At 38.8% G+C, this 23,878-nt stretch overlaps 1 protein-coding gene across 3 annotated transcripts; it reads right to left on the bottom strand.

Moving 5' to 3' along the window:
- Window positions 1-84: 84 nt before the first annotated feature.
- klhl32 (kelch-like family member 32) lies at window positions 85-23,191 on the bottom strand. Of its 3 annotated transcripts, none has more exons than XM_055163385.1 (11): window positions 23,003-23,191; window positions 20,740-20,858; window positions 18,316-18,496; window positions 13,649-13,756; window positions 10,727-10,825; window positions 8,959-9,174; window positions 6,045-6,771; window positions 5,275-5,333; window positions 3,075-3,267; window positions 1,883-1,977; window positions 85-1,333 (listed from the first exon to the last, which is right to left on the bottom strand). In XM_055163385.1, exons 2-11 carry the CDS (start codon window positions 20,760-20,762, stop codon window positions 1,172-1,174), a joined length of 1,863 nt encoding a protein of 620 aa, XP_055019360.1. In that variant the 5' UTR covers window positions 20,763-20,858; window positions 23,003-23,191; the 3' UTR covers window positions 85-1,171. The 3 variants fall into 3 exon arrangements, with proteins under 3 accessions (XP_055019360.1, XP_055019361.1, XP_055019362.1); XM_055163386.1 differs by having other exon boundaries at window positions 18,316-18,493; XM_055163387.1 differs by lacking the exon at window positions 20,740-20,858.
- Between the last annotated feature and the right edge of the window lie 687 nt (window positions 23,192-23,878).

Here is a 23,878-nt window from a genome sequence, read left to right as displayed (position 1 = left end):
TTGTACCATGTTTTGTACTATTTGTTAAAATAAAGTAAACTTCCTCATTCGTCTCTATAATAATAGAGGTAAGTCTTTACACTGCCCTGTTTAATGCAGGATGTTTATTGGTATCTTTTCACATAATCTTTCATACATACAGTATTTGGACAAGTAAGGAAAGGTGCTGAGATCACATTTTGTTCATAGTAAAACAACAAAAGTGGAATGAGCCTGACATTGGATGCAGTACTGTGCAAAAGACACAAAGTAAAAAATAAAATAGAAGTTTATTTGCGATAAGCCACTTGTGGCCAGACTTGGACTCAATTATAGAAATTTATTTGGTTTTATTTTGTAAATCTACTAGTTGATGTTCATGAGTCAGTTGTGACAAATTGTTGAGTGAGAACAATGTATAAGTTCTCTTTGTCCCACCAGTGATGTTTCCTAAAATATTAATAAATTCATTTCCAAATTGACAACATTGTCCAAATCTGCTTAGAATCTTTACACAGTACTGTATTTTGTATACACAGGAATAATATTTCAAAATGCTCTGGATGAAAACAAGCAGACAATCACATCAGTTTCACCAGTTTAAGGTCCAGTGTATAAAAGTATTTAAAACACACTCATAGATAACTTTCACCCAATAAGCAACAAATAAAGCAGTAATTTAAAGCAATATTTTTTACTTAATAAGTGTTAGTTCAGTCTTAGTGCCAATAGCTCCTTAAAGTGCACAACAAAAATGCTTCCAACAGCGGAGCTTTATAATTTAATAGAACCTACAGAGTAATACGTAATTATATAAGCCATAGCATTTTAAAAAAGCTATAGCCCTATAATGGCTTGCCTTACCCAGAAGTTTGTATGGGCTGTGAACAGTGAAGAAGCACAAACCACATATTCTTTACCAGATTCAAGGTTGAAGATAATATCCTTTGATCCTTTTCAAGTACATTTTAAAAGCCTGTTGCATCTTGACTGTACTTTAAAAAAGGATACGTTGGTCTTCAGGGAAATTTGCTTGCTTAATGTGCACGCTCCTTGTTTCAGAGTCTCCTATAGCTTGCCTTATACAGTAGCATAAGAAATTCAAGTTAGATAAATGTAACATGTGCCAGTTTCAAACGTAGTAATGTTCAGTCATGAGGATGTAGTCTGTAATGTGATTTTCAGCAGTGGTTTAGACAGCACCAATTCTGTGATGGGGTACTTGCAGCGTCTGTAGGTTTGGGCAGGTGAAATATGGAGCAGGAAGAAAACAGGTGGCTATTCCATTAGAGGCAAAAGGCAGTGTTGGTCCATAGAAAACCTCCTCCTTGCCCTCTGTACTAAGATCTAGTACCTGTGGGGGGAAAATTCACATTGTTACAGATGTATTGATTTTTTTTCTGCTTCTATTTGATTCTTTGTATTTGTTTTAGTGCTTTTTCTGAGCTTTGAGAATACACTTTACTTACACTGATTAACTAATTCCTTGCAATGTATATGGATTGCATTTGTAAAAATAGTGTGCATGCTTATGTTGCAGACCTTGGTCTTCCCACATCCCCAAGACAAGAATGTGTTAGATAAATTTGGAACACAAGTTTGCCCCTATGTAGAAAATGTTTTTAAACATAATTATTGTCTGTGTATGTATTTTGTGGTTTTGTTTAGTAGTTTACTCATTTTGATGAAATGAAAACTTAGAATGAGTGTTAGTGAATTTGGACCAGTGATCAAACTGATTTGGTCTAGCCTTGTACTTCACTTGGATGCAACCTCAACTGATAACTTGACACAAAAACACTGGCTGCACTATCATTAGACTATAAACAGCAAAGCCAGCCCCAATTTATTAGATTACCCTCAAGTGTCTAAACTGTCCAAATAGAGGAGCTCTGTCTTTCACCTGAATGCATGCCAGGGGCTCATTGGTCCAAATGGAGTAGCCTCCCACCACATAGATCCTGTCATCATGAACCGCCACACCGGACTCGTTCTGACCTGAGGAGGGCACAGATGACACACTGCTGCAGTCTGCTGAGCTCAGGGCATTTTCACAATATCACTTTCACGTCCCGGGAGGGCAAAGGAGCAGGAGAAATGAGGTAAAAGGCTTTATAGTAACTTCATAGTGAACTTTAGAGATTGGAGGGCGAAGGTAGTCACGTTAAATACTATATTGTTCAATAACTGATACAAAAAACAATTATTTTTGGAGGTCAGTATTTATCATGGGTACCTTTTTCTTTGTTCTAGTGGAGAACTTTTAGTTATTTTTCTGCACTGTGATAAGACTTGAGCTGTACAGGGTTGAATAAATAACTTCTACTTTAGGGTTATTTTGTCAGTGTCATAATGGCATTCAATATTATAGTTTACTGTCTATATTTTCTTCAGTAATATATTGTAGCCTACTTCAACTTTTGAAATAACTGGTATTGTGACTTCATTATAAAGCAATGGATTATAAATGAGAAGACAAATTGTAAAATAATTGTATTGTCTTAATTTGCATTTGTTGGGTTGTAAAATGCAGAGCCAGCCACTAATATTTGCACCCTTGAAAAACATGAACAGAAGATTATGAACTTGAAATTTATTGTCAAGAGCCATGTTTCAGTGGTCCACATCCACAAATCTGCCTTAAGGTGCCTTGCGCAACTTTTGTGGTGGAGGGCCTTTCACCTGCTTGTGTCCATGGAGATGTTATTGCTTTTTCCTGAAATGTTCCAGGTATGACATTAAACTCATCTATCTAGCATTTATTTATTACTGGCGTTCCTATTCCTCAAAAAACTGCAATAATGCACTCAGTGAACAGGGTTGCCGCTCCACAGATTTGATCTGTAATGTGGCCTATAGTTGTCTCCCTTGAGATTGATAGGTTTAATCTCTATCGTGGAACATTCCAAACAAAGCAATAACATCTCCATGAAGATAAACAGATGACGGAACCTCCACCAGAAAAGTTGGACAATGCACCTTTAAGTTACTCTATGAGGGAGCATTAGTATTATTATAGTAGAACTCCTTAAATTTTACATATTTTTTTGCTTATTTAATGTTGTTTATTTTACACTGTTTTGATTTATTCCCACCTGTGAGCAGACTAAAGGAGCAGCGTGTCCACTGGTCCATGTCCATATTATACGAGTCGATGTGCCTGACCAGTATCCGGTCATTGTTGTAGTCCAGATCATTTCCACCCAGCACGTACAGATGCCTCCTCACCGCCGCCATGACGTGGTACACTCGCCTCTGTAACATGGGACTGCGAGCCAACCACTGGTCCTGGGCACAATGCAAGAGTGATGGATGGGGCAAGGCAAGCAGATGGAGTGATAGAAAGAAGAGAAGGATGAGATGGAGGAGGTGAGATGTAGTGCAAAGAAGCCAGTGAGAGAGGAACACAGGGGTGGCAGGGGGGAAGAGGAACGATGAATAAGAAGATTAATATTTAAGCAGATCCATGCATGGGTAATTGATGTATGCTCAGTGCTAGATAAATAACGTGACACTAGAGCTGTGGTCTCTACTAATGACTTCCCTCCCTATTTCTAATCATATGTTTCAGCCACTCCATTTTACACCGAGGATCCCTGCTCATTTCACTAAGTGTGCTGAAGCTTATTCTATGTCGGTGTATGTGCGCGTGTGTGAGAGAGGGAGAGAGAGGGTGCGCTTGATTGAGGCAGTGAATGTGTGTGCGTCTGCTGGGAGCTGACGGGTGGCCATCTGTTGAGGGGAGAGTGGGTGGGGGGTTGCTGTTGCTCTGGCAGGTGAATGTAGATCCTCGGTGAATACAAATGAGATGCTCCCTCTCTCTCTCCCTACTTTTTTCTTCCGCTGGTTACTTGGTTCGTTCCCTCACTTCCCTTCCTCACAGACATGTACAAACACAGACCCATATGGAGGTGCACCTTAAGCGTATATACACTCCCCCACATTATATACGGCCTTAACAAGATCCAAGCGTCTTTAGCAGCTGGCTCATATACGTACACAAACACAAAGCTTCATGCATTCCATCAGTGAGTCCTGGATAGTGCACATAAAGGCACCAGTAAAACAATCACATCTTTTGTAATTAAATGGTAGCCTATGCATTTCTTGCTGTGCTATATTGTACTTTTTAGCTAAAATAACTATACAAATATGCATCTTCAAAGTGTTTTGTTTCTTCACATTTCAAAACTAAGCTGCTTCATAATGACTTTACTACAAGTTATTATTAAGGATGCACCGATCAGATTTTTTCAGTTTTTACACAGATTTTGGTACTACAGCTTTAAGTATCTGTCGATACCTGATATCAACTGATATTAGTGCAGAGGCTGACCCAAATGTGGTATGTAGCTGTTATCTATCCCACAGGTAACTACTGAACAGCTTTGTGTAAATAAAAATGCAAACATTATGAGACTATGACTATGAAATAGTTCTATTAGATCAATTTTTAGGCTCAATCAGAATATCGGCGCCGATATCTGATGTCAGTATCAGATTGGTTCATCCCTAGTTATTACAGAATAAATGTTGATAAATACATGTAAAAGGAATATTTTCGGAGTTGCAGTTTTGTTAGTGTAGCAATGAAGCAAGCAATGTTTCTCTGATGTACAGTCAGTTTACTATAGGTCAGCCTCCCTTGCATACTAAACTATACTCTTATATGATATGGTTGTTCTTATGGCCATTTTGTAATATTATGGATAAAAACAACAAAGATACTAGTTTTCTTCAGTTTACTTTAAATTCATAATGGTTTACTGTCTCTATTTGGAGACATGACAGGTGTCTCTAACACTTTTACAATAGGTGATAAGAAATGGTGCATATTTCAAGGTATGCTGTTAGACTTCACATTCTTCACATTCAATTCTCACATAAGTTTTATGCTTCTCTAAAATGCGTTTCTAATAATTTCCATATGTTACAAAAATCAATTAGCAGGCTCTTGACACCTGCATGTTGTGTAATCCATCACTATGAACAGAAGGTCTCCATTCATTTTCCATAGTCTCATTATAGTGTAATATTAATGTAGTTCAGGTACAAAATGACACTAAATCTTGGCATACCTCCCGCTGCCCATATATAAAAATAAATGATGCAAAGGACATGAATTTTGCCTTCAATAACTTAATATGGCCAGTAGCCTTCATAAGACATCCCTGCGTCGTCTTTGATTTGTCAAGGGTGTTACAGAGTGGAGACTGCCGTTCCAGTCTTTCTGTATGTTATGTAAGTACTCATAACTTCCCCATTTGCCACTGAAATTAGCTAATATATTGTTACCTGTTCAGGATCATAGACCATTAGGCGATTCTGGTACTGGGCTGTGTTTGTCACTCCACCTGCAAAAGAGAAACGTACAAACACATTTTACATTGTTTTTTAACTCAGACAAATTAATCTTGGGTCTCCACAACTTCACTAACTGCTTTCCAAAAGAATATCATTAAAAAAAACAAAAAAAAACAAAAACAAAAAACAGTGTTATTTGGGAGTGAAATAATTGCTTATCTTTTGTTATTTTGTTTGATTCTAAACAGACTCTGAAGTTAAGAGCTTCGTTGAGGGAATACCTTCACTTACACAAATCCCTGATGTGTCATGCAATCAAAATAAACATAGAGCTGATTTTTTGAAAACATTTTCACAACTCCCCTTTTAACAATATTAGAAGTGTACTGCGCAACTTTTCTGGTGGCAGGTATGCTACCTACGTGTCTCTATGGAGGTGCTTTTTGTTTGCCAGGAATGTTCCATGGTATTAAACATCACAATACTTAAACATATCCATCTAGCATGTATTCATTATGCATGTTTCTATTGCTCAAAAGTGGAATAATTTTGTGAAAAGACTCCGCAGATCTGAACTGTAATGTAGCATGTGCTGTAAACTGCTTGTCTCCCGCCTGATAGATAAATAGGTTTAATCTATACTGTGAAACAAAGCAGCAACATTTCAATAGAAACAAGCAGGTGGCTGACCCTCCACTAGAAAAGTTAGATAGTGCACTAAATCTGACATCTTGCATCATTTTATTAGATTTTTTTTGTACCTGAAATCCAGAGCAGGTCGTCAGCTACACACCCAGCATGGCAAGAAAGTGATCGATCAAAGGGCTGGACGAACATCCACTTGTTCTTTTTGGGGCAGTACCGCTCCACAGAGGGCAGCACCTGTCTCAGCTCATTCCTGCCACCTACAGCATACAGGTACTGCCCTAAAGCTCCCAGAACAAAATGTTCTCTACAAACTTTCATGGGTGCAATTTCAGTCCAGCGATTTCCTCTGGGGTCATATCTACAGGCAGTCCTTACAGCACAGGTCCTCCCAGTTGCATGCTCCACCTCCCCACCCACCACAAAAAGAAAGTTCCCCATCACAGCTACACAGTGGTGGCTCCGTCCAGTAGGCATCGGGGCTAGTTCACTCCAGTTGGACCCTCCTGCTACCCGAACATGATCCTGGGCTGCTGGATTGAAGTACCTTAGCTCACGCACTCGGCTAACTTCGCGCTTCCTCCCACCAGCGATGTACAGTGTCAAAGACTGAAATCTTGGTCTAGTTCTAGCAGACTGTTGCAGTGGTTGGGAATAGGTGGCATGGTGGTAGTCCAAGGCTTCCTCCACCAGGGCGGCAGCAGTGGGACTAGACTGGACCAGGGGGTGATTTCGGGAGAGATGATGCAGTGTGGGGATATCCATGAGGCCGTATCGCACGTGCTGTAGGAGATCTTCAGTGTACTGGTAGCGACAGTCGTTTTCAAGCCACAACACGACCAACTGAAAAAAAAGACAAAATTAATCAGAAAGCTAAACAGAAAAGGGCAATGGAAAATAGTAATACAAATTCATTGCAATTATTAATTTGAAATACTACTACTACTACTACTACTACTACTACTACTACTACTGCTACTACTACTAAAAAAGGGTTAATACAGCTCCCACCTTTATCACAAGGCTACTACTATGCCACTACTTTTACTGTCACTGCAGCATTGATAATGTTAAATTACTATAACAAAACTATCGCATGTCCTACTGCCCAATTTATTACAAAAACACTTAGTAAATACATACTAATTTAGAGATTATAGCATAAAATGGCCTTGGGTAATATGGTAATGTATTGTTTTCAGAGTCAAAACTCCTGAATCCCTTTGTAGTAACTTTCCACATAACTTGATTATTGGTAGGATTACCTGGTATGATTAAGAGTAAAGCTGTATCAGCTGTGCACCAACAGAGAAGTTACTCTGAACTTTGTGGAGGTAAAGGAAACAGGTGGTACATTGTTTTGAATACAGGGAGAGCTTGACAGAACCCACAGCAGAAGCCAATAGTGTATGGCGCATACATTATCTCAACCCAAACAAAGCCACCTTTCTCCACTCCCTACTCTAATCCACTCTAAAGGTGGAAATATGCAACAAACGCGCAAATCCTCCCTTATACGGTATGGGTGACACTCCACTGTTTGCCCCCACCCCCCACTCCCTCTCTCTCCCTCTCACACTTTGCCCCCCTCTCTCTCTCTTTCTTATTCGTTCTCTCTCTCTCTTCATAGCTCTAAAATGACAGTGTGTGTGTGTGTGTGTGTGCTACAGCAGCTGACTGTGAAGGTCATGCAGCATCATGCAACAACCTCAAGGCACAGAATAAATCAACTCCTTTTTCCTTGCTTTTCCCGTACGCTCTTAAAAGTGTTAGGACTGTGGCTATGTGTGCGTGTATGTGTGTGTGTTTGAAAGAGGGACAATGCAGGATGAGGAAGCAAAGGATGATGTGAAATAGGCGAAAATAAAACTGGGAGGGTCATTTGTGGGTATCATATTCAACACAACAATGAGGAATTGAGATTGCATGTCCTCCCTATGCTGAGTTGTTTTTCTTTGAGTAGTCTGATTTACTCGAGCCATCTAAAGACATGCTTGTGTCCTAACAGTCCAGCAAAAGAATGTGAGAGTGAATAGTTGTATGTAAGTGTTTCTCTCTTTCAGTCCGGGGGACTATCTGGCACTTGTGTCCTGCCTAAGGCCCATAGGCACTGAGAAGGCTTCCACTCATCTAGTCACAGAAAAGAAAATGAATGAAAACAAAGCTGTAGAAAATGTGATTTCCTGAGAGCATGAGAGAGAGTCTAAGAAAACTCTCCCTGACGATGATTGACGGCTGGGCTATATCAGTTTGGTATATTGTGCCCACTCCCTCCGCCTCCACACTTTGGGACGAGGTTTGCCGTTTGCTTCCGTCTGATGGCCAAATTAACCTTCTGGGTGAAGTGAAGGAGGCCCAAAGCAGCCTAATCAGAGGCTGATTATGGCAGCGGCGGCTGGCTAAAGGGTCAGGGTAATTGTGCCATCAGAGGCCTGATTGTTTTCAATCAGACGGCCGGCCGAGTGACAGCTGGGGGATTGGGGCCCTGATGGAGCCGCGGTGGGCCTAATCAGAGAGAAGGGGTGAGAGACACCAAGACGGGGAGAGAGGGACAGGGGAGGGGGGGCTGATTGGTGCAAATGAACAGTCAAAACCCTACCTTGCACCAGCCGCTTTTTACTCCACAATCTCTTCACGCTCTGCAGTTCATCAGCCATGCATATTCACACACACCCAGACCAGTGAAGAGTCGATCACACACACTACCTCTCCTTCATATCCTCAGCAATATAAACAAACAGCATGAGTTACAGATGGCAGAGTTTAATTTGTTACTTATTAGTCTGCCTGCTTTGAGCGCTGTTTCTCTACCCTAAGTCTCAAGGTGTGTTATACTGTGCTGACTGCTTTTTAACACCAAGACATAATTTGCACAGGTTCACATGCAAGTGATGAAAATATTACATTAGTTTAACATTACATTAGTTTAAAGTGCTTAAAGCTCAAGCTCTAATGTTTATTGTTCATTTTGTATATGGTAAAAAGGAGAGGACATTGATTTCTGTATAAACGTATCCTGTAGGGGTTTACCTTCCAGATGTCATCCTCACTGAGAGAGGTGAGGCGGTCACTCTTCAGGACCTCCCTGAGCAGGCGGTAGGGCAGCTGCAGGGCCTCCTCCTGTCGACTCTGGCTCAACTCGGAGAGATGGTCCACCAGGAAGCCCACCACAGCCTCCTCCAGGGCGGGCAGGTGGAAGAGGTCAGCCACACGGTACAGCTCCAGGTAATTTACACTGCTAAGCTCCTACAGGAAGCAAACATGCTCTGTAGAATGCAAAAGCCTCAGGGAAACTGTGAAGTAATATAACACAATTCTGCACTGTACAAGCTACTATAGGAAGGTGGGTGAAGTGTACTATTTTACAGTTACATTTCCATAAGAACTAACAAACTGGGTAGAGAATTTAATAGAAAATAAAGATCAAATAATAGAAGAAAAAGGAAAGAAAAATAATAGCACATGGGACTTTAGTAGAATAAGACTGCCATCTCCTGGCCATTTAGAATACTAACCACAACACATAAGCATTCACATATACAGTGTCTGAGAACCTCGTCTTGAAGAATATTGATAATTAAAGATGAAAAATACAAGTAAACCAACTAAATTAACCTCTGTCATTTCAATCAAGAATTCATGCCATTTTTGTAAAAAATAAATAAATAAAATAAATAAATAAATGCAAAAGTAGAACAAATAATGTATACACACAGTCTATATCCACTGTCTACTAGTTTTAATAATATCTTTGCTGGCATGCATGAACCACAGATGAACTATAAGAAATACATTTCAGCTGATATCTTGAGGCATAGGATGTAAAACTAAACCAGTCATACCAGCTATTTGCAGTTTAGCCCAGGAGCCACCAGATGGCAGCCAATAGCTGTCTTAACTTATACTGTAGGTCTCTGGAGGAGGATTTTGTATTACAGTATACTAAAGCAATAATTTGTGATACTAGCTGATAAATAAAAATGAAATAGCCATGTAAAGACTCTTGTAATAATTGCTAATGTATTTCTACTGTGTTTCTGCGTACATCTGTACATATATAAAATCTTTTAGGACCATGTATTATGTAACACAAGTGATTTTGCAACATCCTTAACCCGATTTCTGTACGCCTTCTGCAGCATCTGGCCCTTTACCAAAGGACAGCAGCGTGACTGTCTGTCCCCATTGGAACATCTCAGTGTGATAAAACAATGAATCAACAACATGGTGGCCCAGTTAGGGCTAAAGACAACCAACTTGCGCTATGGGATGTTGATATATCAGGTAATTTCGCCCTAAATGTTGAGTCTCAATAAACAGTATAGTTAAACTTGTATATTCAAATATAATTGGCTAAACATGTGTTAAATGTGCAACATGACAAAGGGATACACATAACAACCAACTCAAAAGTCGACTTCACACTTCACCCACTTCATGTATGAGTGTGAATGTGAATAGTTTGAGTAGCTCTAAGAGGCTTGTTAGGCTTGCTATTGCTACTGTAAATGTGGGGCATAGTTATGAGTATTCTATCATAATAAGTTATCTTACCAAGTTAATTTAACATGATATCACACACGTATCACATATTTTCTACAAAGTGTGTAGTTTGGGAAGCCAGATCAAGTTATAGGCATGACTAATTTGCCTTAAGTCACTCTAATGAGTAATCTATAATAAAGCACCATTTGAGTCTATATTTATAATATTGATTATATTTGTGACTGCCCAAAGGGTGTTGATCCAGTTTATGTTGTGTAACCAAACCATAGTGAGTCTCTTCTGGTGAGTTTACCTGGATGAGGTAGTGCGAGCAAAGGCCCAGGAGCTCCAGCAACTGAAGGTGGCTCCCTGCAGACAGGACGTCCTGTATGACCCCTGGCTCTAGCACGATCTGACCACACAGACGAGACAGAGGCTGAATTAAGGGAAATTAAGAGATGCAGCAATTTATAGTGTTGTCATGTGTCATGTTGAGAATTAACTACAGTAAATATTTTAAGGTTTGATAAGCTCTACTTGCTTTTCAAATCCATAAATCAGGTTAACTATTAAGTTTTGTGCTCATGATCTGAGTGTAAGCATAATGAGTTTATTTATTTGACTTGGAGAATAACTGTGGCAGATTGCTAAGCATAATAACAACTGCTCTAGCATGCATCTACAGCGTGATCATCTTAGCAGCATATGATAATTATTACATCACTGAATCTGCCAAAACGCCTTCTGTTTAAGTGGATGAACAGCAGCTAAAATTATCTGTTGAAGATATAAACCAGCCTTATGAGCTCTGGAGTGGAGCCAGGTAGAAAAACTAGTTTTACACTCATTTGAGAAAATTAAGGACCCAAGTGCAGTTGAACTGAACTAAATTCAAGTGGAAGTATTTTATGTTCAGTGTTAGAGCTACAAATATGGTCAAAGGGGAAGGTGTTAACAGTAGTAGTAGTAGTGGTATTAGAAACACAAAGCACTTAATACTCAAGTTAACATTCCACTCTCTCAATAGCCTGATCATTGCTTTAACATTTTAACAGAGGATTTTATCATGTAAAATTATACAAATTTGCTGTTAACATACAGAACATGGTAATAATATGTTTTGTTTTTGAAAGCAGGTAAACCTTTGTTAATCCTTTAGTGTGCTCTGGCCTACTTACCCACAGAGCCGTAACATCACCAGAGGTAAAAGTCTAAAACATACTTCCGTGTTAAAGTATGTTCCTCGTTCTTACTGTTTTTGATACAATATTTAACTTTGGGCTCTTTGGAATAATTTACTGCAAAGGCTGCAAAGATTTTTTTATCTAAAAGAAGTTTTGAGTTATTTTGAGTTTATTCTTTGTTTACTACATTCCATATACGTTTACTCATAGTTTTAATCCTTTCAGAGAGAAGCTCCAATGTGAATATCATTCAAGTAAAGAAGAACCATAAATGAAAAGGTGTGTCAAAACTTTTAACTGGTAGTGTATATTTTTTCAGAATTAAATACACCAAATATCCAGTGTATATCAGAAATTCTAAAACAGTTGGGACACTGCATACACTAACACAGAAACCTTTATTAGGCAATCACTTATTTATAACAGCCTTTTATTCAGTGGCAGGCAGCTCCAGAGTTTTTTCTAGGAGGGGGTAAGGGGGTACTAAGGTTTCCAATGAGAGTGCTCACATAACATGGTAAATAGGCCTACCATGTTTATTAATCAGATTAAGTTAGCAGACTGTAGTGATTAACGCTGCCTTCATATTTGTTCCTGTTCTAGTCCTGGTTTGGTCCTGGTTTAGTCCAGGATTAGTACCGAAATTAGTCCCAGTTTAGTCCCAATTCTGATGTGTCCCATGTGTGAAAAATCTATGGAGGCGCATCATCCATTATCAATGTCCTAGCAGTGTTTGTCATCATAAGTGAATTATTATGAATATATATTTACAAATTACAATTTGTTGGGAACTGGGTGGGTCATTCTAAAAACACAGACAGTAATTAGGTATTTCACCATCCCTACAGCTGGAAAACCATGCACAAACAAGATCTCGTGTCTTACATAACACCATTAATTTTATTGGACAACCTCCCTCCTATGCTTCTGTTTGATAAATAAAAATAAGCTACGGTAAACAGATGATGAAAAACAGCAAATGTGTTTATTTTTCACTTTAACTCAATCTGCTCTGAAGCCCTGCAGCAGAGGGTACAACAACACGCCATGATAACTGTAATAAATCTAAGTGCACTACTCATATCCTGCTCCCTGCTCTCATCTCCATAGACCACTGCTGTAGGATCACTTTAAATCCAGCACAGCTTATGTCAGGTTTATGGTGCGGGGCCTGCCATGTGTGGGAGTGAGGGGAGCGCTCTATAAATCAAACTTTATTGCACTCTGCTTTACCTGGCTGCAAACAAGGACTGAATGCTCTAGCTACAAACCCCTTCTAGTTTTATACTATTCATTTAAATGTTAGTGTTTTTTAGTATTTTGCATTTTATGACTTACTTGTTTTGTATAATATTAAGAATTTAATAGCCATATGTGTATTATAATTTCACTCTACATCTTGATTTTGAGTGCATGTAATGCTACTACACTTAATTATTATTAGTTGTTTTTTTTTGTATATTGATAGACTAGCTATTGATTGAATCTTGATATCCTGTATTTTGCACAATATTCAATCTATCCCACTATTCCTATTACACTAGTGTACTAATACTACTGCATGTGCCTAGCTTATGATGTGGTTGTAGGATTTTAGATTGCCATTAACTGCAGTGCTGGGACAAGCATATTGCCTTCATCTCACGCAGCATCTTCTCTGATAGACAGACAGGAGCTGAGCCAACCCAAAAGTAGGACGGCTTGTGTGCCTGCTGCTGACCTACTTAAACTCAACCAGCCTATCTTCGCTCATTGTCACTGTGGGAATAACATTAAGAGTAATTACAAAGTTCCTGGCACTGAACTGTGAGCACTGCTGAGGTAGAATTTCTCATTTGTCACAAGTATGAGAAGCAAATCACCTTAAAATAATAAATGGTATGTGTAGAAAAAATGACTTTAAATGTTTGGAAAATGTGATAGTCTGATTTTTTCTTTAAATATATTTATTTATGTATTTATGTATTTATTTATGAAAATGTGTTTTGCTGACTGGCTAATCCGCACTACCTGTCAATGGCCATTATTTTGCATTGTAGTGGTGCACTTACTTGTCCAGTGTATGCAAAGTCTAAAGCATGCTTCAGTCCTACGCTGGTCACTCCTTGCAGGGTAACTTCATCTGCTTCACTCTCCACCATGCACAAGCTGAACATGGCCTGGAAAAAAGACAAAGAAGGGTCATCAGCAGGAGGCAATAGCACTTATTCATAATAAAATTGCAGTTTTAACCCAACATACTAAATAGAAGTATAAAGTCAGTGCAATTGAGAGAGGTCTTTAAAGAGACCGATAATGAGGGGCAATGGGAAAATCAATGTCTTTGTACACTCCTAAGTGTTCCTGTAGTATTTAAAAAAGGCTCGTTGTCTGGTCATATAATTTAGCATAGATTCTCAAACTATGGTCCTGGAACTGCTAATGGTGCAGGTGGGATTCAGGACCCACCACTTAAGATCCTGTTTAATTTTGGGACAGTTGTTGTGATATTTTGTTCAGTTTGGTTTAGGAGAGTGTATTTACTAAAAAAAAGCAAAAACGATGAGATTAATCTTTAAAGAGTATTTAATTTAAAATGTCAAATATACCATGTGGCTCATTAATGCCCATTGGTCTTGCTGTAGTCCGATTTAGATTAAATCTGCTTTTGCTTAGACTCATATTTAGTAGAGATTATTCTCAGATTTTAAATACAGTGGTATAAATATTTCTGTTGCAGACCATCAGTTCTTCATTCTTTATTTCTTTAACAAGCTTGAAAAGTTGGGAGGTACCTATACATGCAAATTGAGACTATAACTTTGATCCCTCCATTGATTTTGCTGCCTTGCCCCTGAGGTCAGCAGGAATAAACAGCCAAATCAGTCACACATGCACACTAACTATAGTACAGCCAATGTACACCACAGTACATGTGCAATCAAAGCTTAGCACAGCCAGCATCTGCTGTGTCTGGGCATCACTGTGTGAGTCCAGTCCTTGCCTGATAATCAAAGCTATTGACCAAGTTCACACCATGAGAGGATGACAGACCTATCGATCAGGGGCCAGTCAGCAGAACAAGTGACTGGGAAAGTGAGAGAACAGTGTCAAATGTATTTATGATGGAAACTCATTCTGTGTTCTTTTTCTATAGGAAGAAACATCAATAATAATTGAAAATGCATTGTGTCTAATGATGCAGAGGTTTCAACATTTTCCTTTGCCAGTGTTCAGTCATCCAGTTTATTACCAGTAGCAATTACAATAGTAGTTTGCTGTTACGATAGCAGCAATACTAAAAAGTCAACAGTAAATTATAGAGTCCTCTTAGAAAGAGTTAGTTGCAATAGGGATAAACAGAGAGTAACATGGCCCAATATATGGTTGAAGATCTTTCGGAAGTAGGGATGACTTATAACACATTATATTTTCTCTGAGTAGAGACAACATTTCTACTTGTGTGTGTTATCAATGCCTTATTTCCCACAGTGATTGTTGCCTCGGGCTGATGGTATTGCTGATGGTAATTAGCATTTTCTAGAGTCTTTTTCCTCTGTGCTGCAGAGCTCACTACACTATCTGAACTCCCATAATGTTATATAACATTCTAACAAGACCTAAAGGCCTCAGGGCAGTCCACTTAACAGAGAAACACATTCTGACAAGAAAAAAAGAGCACCAAATACTCTGATACATAAGCCCCAACAGCTGATATGGAAGATGGGGTCAGCAAGAGGCCAGGTTTGAGCTAAAGCCAGCACATCTCTACTCACAACACAGATTGAATCAGTGTGCACAGGAAGGCCAGTGGTCAGACCTGCAGGGTATGGTGCAGTGGTCATAAAAAGCAACAACATCTGGACAGACGTGTTGTTGTGACCATTGAGGACAAGTACCCAGTGCACAGCTCTCTTCTCTTTAATTACTGAAAGAGGTGAGGGATATAGGCATACTTCTACTTCAATTATATTTTATATCCACATAAATTAGAAGGATTTAATTTGAGAGAGAAGATTAAATCCAGTGATTGCTGCCTGTTCACATGATGCTACAGTGGGGTACTGCTGGCCTACTGCCCTGTGGCTCAAAAACATTGCGTTTTTGTTCGTCGTGATCATACCAGAAATGACTTGTGACTCATTAATCCACCCAGGGAAAATACACAAATCTGCACTGAGCAAGTATGGTGTAGTTTTATGTCTTCCTTTTTAAAACCTTTGACCATATCTGACCTCTGTACAGACTTTATACTGCTATATGGATGATTGAAAGAGACAGGAGACCCTTTGAGGGCAGGTCCCAGGTAAACAGTTTACATATGCTCTGAGGGCTCATGCCTTACAATTACTCATGTCCACTGGGTTAGATAATGTAAAGTAATATAAAACAAAGATGGAATCTAGAGTCAAATATTTCTTAACTGCAGCAAAAATAGAAAAGTAATTACTTCTAAATAATTACTCAAATAGAGGTGTGCTTCTGGTTAAACAAAACTACTTAGAAGTAGAAGTAATTCAAGTTACACATAAGTGAATCTAACTATAAGCCTTTTCTGAGACATACTTGCTATTCAAGAGAGCACCTTGACCAGATGATTCAGTAAATGAATGAGAGGCAGTGGTGGAGTCAGATGACATGCTACAGATAATGCTATTAAGCTCCAGGAACAGGGGAGAAAGGCCAGTATTCTTGCGTACAGCAGCCCACTGATCTAATAATCTTCTGTGGGATGCTCAGTGGGGATTCTGAGTTTAAAAATGGAGAAGAACAAAGACAGGATAAAAACAAAAGGAGGAGAAGAGTGTAGCTGGCCTGCCATTGATATAAAAATATCCTTCACACGCACACAGGAGCAGAAATCCCACAGACACATAGACATATTTAATCTCACTCTCATTTTCAAGGGGGATTAATTTCTGCTTCCTAATCTGCTCTGTGTCACTAGATCAAATCTCATCTGTGCACTTTGTCTAGGGGGATTTCCAGGCTGTCTCACCTGTAACTATCTGGAGAAGTCAATTTATTACAGAACAAGAGCAACTTCACTTAGGGTAGAGTTCTACACAACAAAATATGAAATTTTTTTTATTTAATTCTGAACATAAAGCTTGTACAATACAATAACCTGGATTTTAGGGTCAGTGCAGTTTTGAAGCCTAATTACTCTTTCAATAACATTTACATAGAGGACATATTATTCAAAATAAATGTGCCATAATGTTCAAAGTATCAATCACAATTAAACTGATTGTTACACTGCAGTAAAAGACAATGTTAATGAATTACTAGACAATATTTTAGCTTTCTGAATGATGTTTTGTACCACAGGTAATCTAATCTTAAAATAAAACAGTGGAAAGAAAGTCAGTGAGGTGGGTGAGCAGGGAGATGGCTCAGGTTTTTAGCAGGTTCAAAACAGTCCCAGAAGTAAGGAGTGTTACATAACATATTGTCACTGGTGACTAATTAGCACTGTGCTGCAATGCCACATAGCTTTAATATAACCATCTAAAATTAGCATAAACAGTGTTTCAATGACATGTAACAAAATATATAATGAATTATTATTGAGCCTCAAAAAAGCTTTACAATCATTATCTATTCAGTCCGTACTCATGGTGCTAAGCTTCCATTAGCTCCTCCAATCACCACCAATCACTAACTCACAAACCACATTGATACATAGGCATGGTAGGTGAAGTACCCAAGGACACCAAAAGGTATCCACTGGTCTGAGAGGGAATCAATCTGTTGTCTTGTGGGTTGGTGAAAGAGCACTCTAACCACTGAGCCACTGCTTCCCAATATGGCACTTGGTATCGGGCTCAACACTGACCGCTCACTCAGGTTTCGGAAGTTAATTTCTATTCAATTTTTTCCCATTTTCAAAAAATGTATATAATAAGAGTTCAAAGACATCACAGAGGCTAAGCAACTATGTCGTTGTTGAAATTTTTCAATAAATAATAAATTTTAAGTTAGTTAACACGTAGCTGATTATCTCCGACCAAGCTTTTGAACTTTTAAATTTTTTTGGAACTTCTATGAGAAAAGGAAAAAGGAGAAATTCAACTGGTCAGCTGGAAAAAAGTTTATTTGGTTGAATACGTTTCGCAGTTCAACCAAGCTTCTTCAGTTCTCCTCTGACGCCTTATATCTCCCTGAAGGGAGGAGCTAACTACAATGAAACTACTCTGAAACTAAAACACCTACTTGTTTACAGTTTCTGTTAGCCAGGCCTATTGAATTAGCACTGAGTGTGGGGTCATATTAGCATAATCATTCAGGGCCATATGGGGTGCTTTCACACCTCTGGGCCTGATCTGGCTATCCCTACTGTTTTTTTTTTTATTGTTCTGATTTAAGTTTTGAGGATGGACTTGTAAATAGGAGATAGATGGTGTCTGAGCCCCCCATTTCTGTTCAAAGATAGACTGGCTTTCCTAACAAAAATTCTATGTGAAAAATGAATAGGAAATGTAGTTCCAGAACCGAGAGGTTGGAGGTCACGGCTGATTTCCATTTCCAGTAGACCTTCATCCCAGTACTAACAAGACCCACCCTTGCTTAGCTTTCAAAATTAGACACTGAGCATTCTCAAGGTGGAACCAAATTAATATAAACAAAAATAATTTCACTAGCTGGTGTACTCTCATTAATACCAGTTCAATTGAATTATTTTGTGTCATTTAGGGCATAAGATTTACTGTTTTGACATTACAGTGAGAATACTCACCCTGAAGTAGTCACTGCAAGCAGCCAGGACAGCTTTGTGGGCATGAAACTTTTGCTCTCCGGCCACCAGCGTCACATCACAGAGCAGCCCATCCTTCCTCTGCTGGTTCAAGGCAGACAGCACCGAGTCCTGGTGGGACTTAGACTGGCACAGCCTCTGTCCTGTCAGCATCTCCCCACTGCTGCACATGGAAACCATAAACATACATATACAGAGAATTTTCTTTCTCTAATATACTTCGATAGATTTCATAACAGTAAGATGTATTGTGTTAGTGGCATTAATTACACCACAATATGACATTTAATGCTATTTGTTGTCATTGCTAATGTCTGGCTAATACAGTGTGTTATCCTCTCTAGTACAGACACATTATTACAGTTTTTTTAACAAGCTAGAGCAAGTATAAGTAAAAAAAAAAACAAAAAAAACAGAAGACTGAGAAATAGCATATTTCTGCGAGCAAGTGAAGCACTAAACTGTTCTGTATCTGAAGAAAAATAAGTTATGGATTTTGTTCTGCATAAAACAACAATGTTTGAGAGGAGATGTCATCCACATTTGGACATGTGCAGCAAATTACTGGCTGTGATTAGCATGTTCTAAATAAGGAGGGTTGTTAGGCGTGCTTTATGGTCTGGTTTCAGACCCACCTGCATTCGAACAGTAGGAGGGATTGACTTGTCAGGCAAGGAAGCCCTTCTGTTTAGCTATCATTTTAATACATATATTTCTTATGTAAGACACACAATGAAAAGAAGCTTTGTCATGTCATATTGTGCATGTCTATTTATGTAACAAATGTTCTCCTAACCATTTCCAGCACTTCTTCTCAATTAGAATGTACCCCTGTCTGTCTGAATCCATCTCAGTCCATTTAAGCGTCTGGACGTCATTCTAAATACTGCTGCAGAGTGCCAGCAGGCCTGCTCTGTCACCTTCATGGTGCCGGGTGTAAGAGACCGAAATAATATGTGTGTATATGTGGACAGTGTGTGTGTGCTTTGGGCCTGAAGTGAGGCAACGGATGAGTCAGGGTCTGTTTGTTTGGTAGTTTGACTACAGCTGGAGGAAGTGAAAGTGAAGCAAACTGAGGGCCTTGGAAATGGATAAAAGCAAGCGTTATCAATCACCGAGCAGGAAACATGTTACAGTCTTTTACATTTCCATATTGTCAGCAGTCCTATAAGGATATGGGATTTAAAATTATTTACACAGGACAGAAAGCTGTTGCACACAGATACAGACACTATATATTTAAAACAAATGTATGGCACTGAGGTAATTGCTGGTTTTAACAGAGGAACCTTCAACTATAGAAGTTTAAGTTAAGGTTCAAATTTCAGTTTGAAGTCACAGTTCAGTTTGGATTGGTATGGAAAAACATGCAAATATCTTAAAATGTTCAGCTACTGTTCCTTCCCTCTAAATGGGCTTGCAGTAAAGTATGCTTTGACAAAGCACTCTGGGCATAAATGTAATGAAATGTATTGATCCTACATACAGTAAATCTCTGTCAGGCTGAAACACAGAAAGGCTCTCCAGTGTGTTCTTCTGAAATAGCTCTGTACATTGTTGTAAGTGCTTTTGCAGTAAACGATTTAAGGATTCTACTGTTAGGTTGTTTCAATAGAGATGGTAATTTAATTGGACAATTGTCAACCACTAATTACTATAATGTTGTTGACTTCAGATGAAATTTGATCTCACTCATTAGATGCACCAGCTAAATCTCAGAGTATTTATTTACAGTATAAAATTGCCAGTAAACGATGACTCATAGTACACAAAAATACCATCATTCATTGTCAGGATACGTGGATGTTAAGCCAGACAGAAAATATAGTATTCAGAGCTCAGTCATAATGTCATAAAACCACTGTTCTAATTAAAATCTGTCATGTTTGATACAGATGTGCAAAATGATAGAGATGCATTAGGCAAAACAAAATACAAAATAAAAAGATGTCTACTACAAATACATTGGCCTCAGAGCCACACCAGAAGATCTATACAGACATGTGAATCAATTCCTTTTCCAAATGTCTTTCCTGATTTTGGTCATGTTACCTACTATACCTCTGGACACATCAAATCCTGGCAGTCTGATGTGGCAGTGAAGACTTCTTTAGCATTGTTAATCTGTCTGCAATGATTAAGAGCTATGTGCATTTATATCTACTGTAAAGCACTGTTTCATATGTTCCTGTTAATTCCCATCAATTACTGTACATTTCCACCTTTTACCACCTTTGGAAATTCATTAAATTTTGTAACCCTGGTACAGATTTTAAGTACATTGTCCATCCTGTGTTCTTTAAATGGCTAAACCACATGAATGTACAGTATTCTACAAGACAGAAGTTGTTGTCTTCTTCTGTGTTCTAATTCATTAATGGTGAATGCGGTCAGTATATGTCTTACATGAGGCTGGGTTCAGAAGGCATGCCTGTTGGGACAGGGGCAGGGGAGAGTGGTCCGAGCCGAGAGGTGCTTTGTGGCTCCCTGGGACTGCAGCTTCCTCACTGGACACATACATCAGCCTGATAGGACACAACAGCACGTCAGCTTTACTCAGTCCATCCACTTTTACCCATAGCCTGACAACTTCCTGTGCAAAGTGTGAAAAGATGCAAGCCAATGATCTGTGAACACTGACATTGACTGTCCTTGTGAATGCTTGCTGTGCCATATTTTGACTTTTAGCTTGTTCATCTGTGGTGTGTATAAAGGCTAACAAAGTTAGAAATAAATATAACATGCCCAAAAATGCTGTGTTGTGATGTTGATATGATATGTAAGCTTGAATTTGCATCCAAAGAGTTTCTGAATGTCATCTCTGCTCTTCACCCCACTTTGCCAATACTGTCAAGTCAAATAAAGAAAACAAAATTGGAAAAAATAAAAATGATAATGCATTAGTCTTATATAGCACTTTTCTAGATGCACAAAGTCACTGTACAATTATTATTAAATTAATTATTATGAAGTTATTAGTTAACTCCATACCCAGTAAGCTACTATTGTAGCCACAGCTCCAACAGAAGCGAGGCTGCTAATTTGCACCATCAGCCCCTTCGACCACCACCAACACATACCCTACTATCATACTAGGCAATATGGGTGAAATGCCTTGCCTAAGGACACAACAACAGTTTTTACCACTGGCACCCCACTGTGGCATATGATTTTCCCAGAGGCCTCCCATCCAAATACTAATCTTGCTTAGCTTCTGAGATTTGATCAGGGTTTGACAAGGAGGTTTGGCCATACATTAACTGTAATAGAAAAAATAGATCTGCATTGTATACGTCATCCACTATAACTCTCTTTTTGGAGGGTTCTTTTGCTTCCATGACATGAAAGACAGGGAGTAACAACCACATATATGCACTGCCCTAACATCTACACCAGGGGCAGTACTTAACTGATATAACAACGACCAGTGATGCGAGCCATACGTTTAGTTTCAATCTGGACATTGAACAATAGTAATGTGAGAGCTACAAAGAAAGGAATAACACATGATTTACATTTGAAACAAGCAAACAAGATGTCTTTTTGGTAGAGCTACAACCTTGACATTATGTGCTACACAACTGAATCTGATAGCCCACTGTCTGTTGTAAGAGAGGTGAACAGCGGTCAACACAAAAGCATTCTGTAACCCAAGCCTCTTTAGATTCTCTGTATTGCTGCTCACTCAATATGCAATTATTCACTCCACCGTTCTTATATTTAAATTACATTGCTTGAGTATGTAGTGTATGGTTAATAAGGGTGAGCCCAAGTATAGACTGACTGTATTATCCATGCCTCTTGAGTCTAATCCACAGTGAATCAAGTTATTGATCACTTCAGGAATGACCTTCATGGCTGCTACACTCTGTCTCGGATGGAGGAGAGAGTGGAGACTGTCCAGGAGTCTAACTTTAACTCAGGTTATGGCTCAATCACTACATTAGCCTAGACATGTATGATATATAAAAGGAAATGTGGTCAAAGTCATTTACCATTCCAAATCAAATTAAATAGCAAATCTAATCTTTATTAGATCTATAGATCTTAGATCTAATCTTTATTTATAAAATTTATAAATTACAAAACAAAATACACAAAATTTCCCTCTTTGCTGTATATCAAAAGCTATCATGCCTTCTCTATTCCTCTTGTGAGGGAGGGACACAACCCATATATCCAACATTACTATTATTACTATTTTATAGTAGCCTAAGTCTATAGTATCCATAACAGACAGTGTTTAATTTTATACTCAGAACAAGTGGGCCATTGTTTCAAGGCACAATTAAACACTATAATCTTCTGATTGAAAACAAAATGCTGTCTTTACGCACAGGCAATTACACAATTACGCATCAGTAACAACAGCATGCAATACTGGATGAGCTTGGGGCGGTGAAAGGTTTGGGTTGCCAGATAGAACACACCATTTAGTGAATTAAAAACTGTCACTTTCCAAAAGCTCCCAGCTGTCAAGGGGTCTCCCAGCAACAGGCCATCGCCTCGTTCACAAACTCAGGCAAAGGGGAATAGCCACCTCCCTCGTACGAGTCCCCTAATCCTGTTGCATCCCCACCAAATTATATTTAGAGCACCTCTCGCTTTGGCTTTGCGGTTGTCGACAGTATTCAAATCCCCTCTTAATGTACAACAAGCTTGCACGCACCTCATATGACTGTGCTGGAGGACTCCGAGCCGTTTATTTAACCAGGACCATGTACCCTATTGTTGTATCAGATGTCCGATGATGGGCGACGGGTTGAGGAGGGAAGGAGCGACCCAACACGGTGAGTGGTAGATGTAGCCAGTGATCGTGGACACTTTACTGATAACACTACAGCACCTAAATTGTGACATGAAACCCCGCCTCTCCACGGAGTCACATGAACAACGCTCTAGAGTGTGGAAAGCTCCCCCTTGTGGACAATAACCTGACAAATAAGAGTGAATGATGGCTGCATTATTGGTTGATACAGGTACATAGCTCTTTTTTTAAATTATTATTATTATTATTATTATTATTATTATTATTATTATTATTATTATTATTATTATTATTATTATTATTATTATTATTTGTCGGGGTTTGAAATGATCTCCATATTTGCACAAATTATTAGGCAGGCTATATATCTTTTACTTACCCGCAGACCACCAAAGAAAGAACCAAAGAACACGAAACACTAACAATGTAAAATACTTAGTACATTTTCATTGCTGATTTATGCCTGCCATTTACTACATGAATCTCTACTGACGCGTTTGTGAAAGTAGGATAGTGTCAACTTCTAAGAACTGCTGTTTCGACTTTCGGCTGTTCAGATTTGTTACAGATATTGATAGAGTCATTCTCAGCTTGAATAATGAACTATATTTTGTGAATATCCATTAATATACTGTCAAGTGGCCATCTATCAGTGGGCTATTATTTTGTGGCGTTGCATTGTCTATATTATGACATTTTTGCTGTCTTTATGGTGTTCTGAGTAAATTTTTAACAAATTTCTTTAAGATGTCCAATTGCTTTTCTCATCTTCTAAAC

This window comes from Boleophthalmus pectinirostris, unplaced genomic scaffold (assembly GCF_026225935.1).
Source record: "Boleophthalmus pectinirostris isolate CB_2022bp ecotype Guang Dong unplaced genomic scaffold, ASM2622593v1 HiC_scaffold_6, whole genome shotgun sequence".
Classification (NCBI taxonomy): Eukaryota; Metazoa; Chordata; class Actinopteri; order Gobiiformes; family Gobiidae; genus Boleophthalmus; species Boleophthalmus pectinirostris.
The sequence above is the reverse complement of the archived record's forward strand: the minus strand, read 5'-3'. Positions and strand labels throughout refer to the sequence as shown.